The 6,798-nt window shown below is 38.6% G+C and overlaps 1 protein-coding gene across 1 annotated transcript in view; it reads left to right on the top strand.

The window, feature by feature from the left end:
• The window catches only part of ATP10D (ATPase phospholipid transporting 10D (putative)), a 111,188-nt gene that overhangs the window by 92,885 nt on the left and 11,505 nt on the right, over positions 1–6,798 (top strand). Inside the window, exons 19-21 of the mRNA XM_011362811.2 lie at positions 238–438; positions 5,081–5,161; positions 6,334–6,438. Coding sequence (XP_011361113.1) covers positions 238–438; positions 5,081–5,161; positions 6,334–6,438 — 387 coding nt within the window. The remainder of the gene's footprint in view (positions 1–237; positions 439–5,080; positions 5,162–6,333; positions 6,439–6,798) is intronic.

A 6,798-nucleotide genomic window follows, 5' to 3' on the forward strand; every position in this document is an offset into this window, starting at 1 on the left:
CCAGCACCACACAGTAAAGAGAGTGTGTGTATGTGTTTATATGTATGTATATATGTGTATTTATCTGTATATTTTTTTAATTTAATAAAACATTTACCAAAAAAAAAAAAAAAAGCATGTGGTAAGATGTGCTTATCTTCTCTTTTGTAAGTGAGGAAACTGTGCTGAGAGAGGCTGAGATCATACAGCTCAAAATGACCATTTCTAAGAAGTGAATGTTCCTCTTTGTGTCCCTAGGCCTACGTGAACCTCCTTTTCTGGTACCAGTTCTTCTGTGGGTTTTCAGGAACATCCATGACTGACTATTGGATTTTGATCTTCTTCAACCTCCTTTTCACATCTGCCCCTCCCGTCATTTATGGTGTTTTGGAGAAAGATGTGTCTGCAGAGACCCTTGTACAACTGCCTGAACTTTATAAGAGTGGTCAGAAATCAGAAGTAGGTGTTAAAGCAAAAACAGTTAGACTAATTTATATCCACTGTCAAAGTCAGGGTATTTTTCAATCAGTCCAGCTAAAATATTGTACATTCAGAACGGTTTAAAACTATTTGAATTGTTTCGTTATTTTAAAACATCTCTACTAACCTGGCAGATATTAACTTATTTGCTTCTGAGGGGAACACAGGTAAAACTATGAAAGACCTTGAGTACTTATAAGAAGAATCCATTGTTTAGACTTTACAACTAATAATGTCTAGTATTTACTAAACTCCACTCTGCCATCTAATTGTTCAAACTGCTAAACATCCCTGTCTCCTACACAAAATGCTTTGAGAGAGAACCTGGTACTGTTCCCATTCTAAGATGAAGAATCTGAACCTCAAAGGGGTTAAGTAATTTTTCCAAAAATCTCACCGCTGAAAAATGGCGGAGCCAGTGCCAGAACCCTTCTCAGCCTGGTTCCAAAGCCAATGTTAGATTCTTCAGGTTCTGCTGTCACTCAGAACAGTAGTGTGATCTAAATGGCCCCCTTGTCCTAAAACTGTGCCTACCTCCACTTTCGTGATCTCTGAGTTCTTTCAGTCTCCCACCAATTTATCACTTATATCTGTCCACCCCTTCCCATCCTTCTCTCACTGCCCTCATCGTCTCTTAGGGTATCGTAGTAGCCGATTAATTGATCTAGCTATCTCAAAACTCTTTTCTTTCTAATTCATCTTTCACAAAATTAATAATAATTTTAATTATTAATTAATTTATATACTACTTAACAAGGATTTATGTAATGCTTCTTATGTGCCAGGCACTTTTTTAAGTGCACAACATACATAAATCTAATCCTCAAAATGACCCTGCAAGATAGAGATGCAATCATTATCCACACCATAGATGAGGAAGGTCAGGCACAGAAAGGTACCTAATCTGCCCACGTCCCAGAGCTATTGCCCTGGGCAGGTGGACCCAGGCTCCTGAGCACAGGATGTCTACCATGAACGCTTTGCTACAGAAAGAACACTGATGCTATCTTTAGTCCTTGGGTTTCCCCACCATGGTATTTATTGCTAGAAATCCAGAGTGCTCTCACAAGTTCATTGTCAGGATCACAGGGAGTAAGGTGGGCCAGCGACCTAGAGATACCTATATAGTGGACAAAGCCGAGGGGTCAGTCTAGTCAGATATTCTATTCAGGACTCTTTCAGTTGCAAGTGACAAAAAACCAGCTCAAAGTGGCTAAATGAAAAAGGGAAATTTATTGGCTCACATTGCTGCAAAATCTAGGAGTAATGGTGACAGAACACTGTTATTCTTAAAGCACCTATGTATGTCCTGGTTGTGACTCATTGGCCTAGGTGAAAGCCCTTGCCTTTCCCTGTGTTTATCACTGTGGTTAGAAAGAATATTTTCTCGTTTGATCAGGCCTGGGACATATGTCATTTCTCCTCAGGGCTGAACCACATGGACAGGGTTGGGAAGAGGGTTTTCTATAGAGGGACTGGACAGACAGTACTGAGACTCACCATATGAAATCTGTGTGTTGGGCTTTACTTGCTATTCTTAAAACAATAATGCAGATCAGCACGGTTAGAAATTATGGGTTATGCTTAGCCTGACTTTAAATTCTGTTTCTGTGGTGTGTGACCTTGGTAAGTTATTTAACTTGCCTGTACTTCAGTTTCTTTACTTTATGGATGTGGTGTGAGGAATAAGTAAGATAATATGTCTAAAAATTTTAGCCATATTAAACTCTCAATATTGTTATATTTTCCCCCGAAAAAATTAATCAGAAACTTGAGGAAATCCTGAATTTAAAATAATGCATTTATTTTTGTCAGGCCAACTTTTTTCTGGCTTGAACTGCTTTTTCAGACTGGAGAGTAATTTAATGTCCTTAGGTTATATGAGCAGCCAACAGAGAAGTCACACATTCAGCTTTCAGGGAAGAAGAAATCCTTATAATCCTTTAATATCATGCAGTCCATTCAGATCGAATAACTACATGGGGTTTTCATCAAGGAGCCCAGTCTGACTTAAAGTTCAGGGCCAAGATGCAGGAATGTGTGGTTGATATTAATGAAAGTTGTTCTGTACCCCAGGCCTAAGTTAAATTCCAAGTCTGTTGGAGAAAGTGGGATGAATGAGGGACCTTCTAAGTTTTTATAGCGGGCATTTTAAAAGCCCATTTGCGTTGACGGCCATGCCTGATCTCGTCTGATCTAAGCAGGATCGGGCCTGGTTAGTACTTGGATGGGAGACCACCTACAACCAGATGTTGTAGGCATTTAAAAAAAAAAAAAGCCCATTTGCACAGGTGAAGATTGTAATCCATCCTTATCCTTCGAAGTATTGAGGTCATTGTTTCCTATTGTTGAACCCTGTTATCAATTCTATGCACACATTGTTCTATTAAACTGGCCAGTTTTATAATACATGCTAGGTGATAAGCAGATACCCAGCATGTGGCTATTGGTAATAGGTAATCGATTTCACTGATTTTACCTTCTAGAAGAGTTGTCCTTTCTTTGAACTTGGCCTCTGGATAAATTCTATTTTATGCTTGGGCCATTTGCTATCTTCAGTGTCATGAAATACACTCTCCAGGGTTGTAGAATCTCTCTCCTCAAAAGGAGATGGGTCTGGAAGGCTACAGTCAGAGACTTCCCTTCCAAGAAGCAATCTATTACGCATCTCTCATCACCCACCCCAACCTCTTTTCTGGCTTTGACTTCATGTCGAGATTTTCCCTTTCGGTTTCCAGATCCCTTTAGCCTCTCATTTATCTTATCCCTGGCCCTTCTCCCTCTACTTCCGTAATCCTCTTACTTACTTGACTGTGGAGAAATTGTATTTTTTACCTTTTTGGCTCTAGGTTTTTTGAGCAACCTCTGTTCCCCCAAAAGCATGAAGTTATATTTTAACTTATCCTCAAATTGTTCTCTCTTGTCCAATAGTGTTTTGGTTGCCGCTTTTTTCTTTTATTGACTCTGCTACATGCTCTTCCACCATTTGATTATGCTTTCTAGATTCTTTGGACACTTGGATGAAGAAAGGCAGGTAGAATATTTCCAGTGAGGAAATAGTAAAAGATGGTAACAGGGAAAAATAGACTGGAAATAATGAATCTTCACTGTTTGGTTTTCCAGAGGACAAAGAGATTTAAAAAAAAAAAATGATCAATATAAAAATTCTAAGTGTAGCCTTTTGAAGAATGGAAGAAAATAAAAGGAGAATTTGTATATTTATAATGTTTTATTCTTTAGGAGATAATTAGACATTTTCAAGACAATTTCAGCCTCTTTTTTGCATTTGAGAGGAAATAAGACTGAAAACATGTTAAGAAATAACATGAGATATGATACATGGTTACCATTTTTGTCCGTGGCAGACATCATTAATAAACCATAGCACCCTATCCTTCCCACTGGGTCTGAATGCAGCCTCAGAATCCTTTTGCATGTACATTATCATTCAGTCAGAGTTGGCTCTTGTCTGAAAACCTGTTTTCAATCACTTGACTAGTGTGTCTACTTGATCTTTCTCTTTCTATAAGCTTTTGGTAGAAAGCAGTTTAGCACATGAAAAGTCACATAAGTGTAGCTTATTAATCCAACAAGGATTTGTTGAGTACCTGCTATGTGCCAAGTACTGTTTTAATCACTTGAGTAAAAGAATCAAAGAATCTGTAAAGCTCGCATTCTGTTGAGAGAAACAGGAAATCATTAGGTAAACAAATAAGATTATTTTAATGGTGATGAGAGACATAAGGATGCCGTGGTAATAAATGATTGAGTGAGCCTTACTTTTGGACTGGTCTGAGGGTGCTTCTGTGAGGAAGTGATATTTGAGCTAGGATATGAACAGTGAAGAACTGGTCATGTGGAAGGTCCAGGGCAAAGAATTTCTGGCCGAGAAAATAGCGCAGGTAAAGCCCCCAAAGAAATAATGGATTTGGCATGTTTGAGGAACAGAATAAAGTTCTTGTGGTGGGAGCATGGTGAATGATGAGGGTAAGAATGGGAGGAGGACCTTGGAGAGCAGGGGCTTTTGTGGGCTATCTTATAGGCCATGGGAAGGGACTTTGGTTATATTGGAAATGCAGTGGGAAGTCATCAGAGGAATAGAATGCAGTCAGCTGATCAGAAGATGGAGCGTTCTGATTTACAGTTTTTAAAAACCATCTGGCTGCTCTGGGAAGATTGGACTGAGGGTAGGAAAGGAAGCAGAGGGGTCAGTTAGGTGGCTATCCAGTCATTCACAGAAAGAGTTGACAGTGAATTGGAATGAAAGGAGTAGAGGAAATAGAAGTGGATGGATTTGGAAAGTTTTTGCAAGAGTAATTTTTTATCAACAGGAAATGGAAAGTTAGTACTACTCTTTCCCTGTTTCAGGCTGATTTAAGATTGACCCAGTGATAAAAGCAATATGAGTTGAAGGGTTCCATCAGGGATTTTTGTTCACCTGTGAACTCATTCAGCTAGCACCCCACTTTCTTCTACCACTATTTACAAATCTCACTTTTGTGAGCGAGAATGAAAGAATAGAGTTTTCTCTCAAAGAAGCAAAAACAAATACTGGCTTGTGTTCCTTGATTTTTCTTTGACCCTTATTAATCTTCCTCCTCAATATCTGTTTCCTTTTCAGGCATACTTACCCCTCACCTTCTGGATCACCCTGTTGGATGCCTTCTATCAAAGCCTGGTCTGCTTCTTTGTGCCTTACTTAGTGAGTCCTTTTTTTGCTTAAAGGATTTGTTATTAATGAATGGGTAATGCTTCTTGCTGGTACTTTATTGCTGGTATTAGCATATAGAATGGGTATATCAGGTAGGATGTTCAAATAATCAAGTTGATTATTAACTGAATAGATTATGCTCAATCAAAAAAAAAATGTTAGGTAATGGATTAAATTTAGAAAGAAATGCCCAGTTGAATACTCTTAGGTCTCGTTTTAATCTTGTACTGCTTGATAATTTTTGTCAATAACTTAAATAAAATTGAAATTCAGCAATATAATTAGATGAGCCAACATCAGAGAGGCAAAGTCAGAATATAAAATCTATTATTAGTGAGTTCTGGGCTAATTCTACCAGAATGACATTCAGAGTATTAAATTTAAGCTCTTAAATAAATCTCTCCAAACTAAAATACCTGTTTTACGGGTAAAAAAATGGAAGGAATGTGACTAAGCAAAGAATGTGTAAAAATTAATTTAAAAATTTTAGTCAACACCAAGCACAGAGCAGCATGATATAACTGCCCACCCACGTATACCCCTCCGTGGAGGAGGACGAGTTTGATCATGGGTAGTGTCAACGAAAGTCCAGTATTAAGGACCAAAAAAGGTGATAGTCTGTCTCTAAGTAACAATTTCTGTTCCTTAGTTCTTATTCAAATAAAATGACTTAAATTTTCCCAGCTAGAATATTCTGGGTATACTGCATTTCAAGAGGAATATAGATAAGGCAACCTGAAGTATATTCACAAGAGAATGAGAAGAATTTTAAAGGATCGTAAAATTGTATCATTTGAGGAATACTTTAAGGAGTTGGAAACATACATGTAGGAGAGGAGGGGATATTTACTTAGCAGAGATATAAACAGGTTAGCCACAGTAGCTGCTTTGAAGATCTGCAGCTCTGTTAAATGAAACATACTTGATATTTTTCCACACCTTAAAAAGCTAGAAATAGGAGTAAACGTTTCTGGGAAGATGAATTATGATTCAGAATAAAGAGGAATTCCAACTGAAAAGTTCAAAGATTAGATGGCCTGTCTGGGAGAGTCAGTCTCTCTTTTTCAGAAACGTTCAAGATTACCCGAAATGACTGGTTAGTGAGAACAGCACTGAGTGTGCACAGCAATCCGAGATCACCACCTTTCATCCTTTCCTTGTAGACCTACCAGGGCTCCGACGTTGACATCTTTACATTCGGAAACCCCCTGAACACAGCTGCTCTGTTCATCATTCTCCTCCATCTGGTCATTGAAAGCAAGAGTTTGGTGAGTAATTCTGAAGTAGCCTGAAACTCATTGTGCTTGAGGGAATGTCTTCTGTTAGCAGTGACCCTGCTAAGCCCTTCATGCCTAGAAGACAACTGGTAATGAGAAGAGTGATGACTCCGTGGAAGAAGGGTGATTCATGGCTGCTCTTACTAATTGCTGAGCGCCATGATGCTGAGGTTGATGTGCAGCCAGAGAAAGTGGAAAATGCCTGTCCGGTCCTCTTGGTGGTATCTATGGTAGATGATTCATGGAGGAATGAGTCAGGTTGGAGAAACAATTACACTTCTATGGCCAACATTTTTCAAAACCAAGCCGATGCCTTTCAACTAAAATAAAAAGAGGTGTTATTCCATAATC

This window comes from Pteropus vampyrus, unplaced genomic scaffold, assembly GCF_000151845.1.
Source record: "Pteropus vampyrus isolate Shadow unplaced genomic scaffold, Pvam_2.0 Scaffold79, whole genome shotgun sequence".
NCBI classification, from domain to species: domain Eukaryota; kingdom Metazoa; phylum Chordata; class Mammalia; order Chiroptera; family Pteropodidae; genus Pteropus; species Pteropus vampyrus.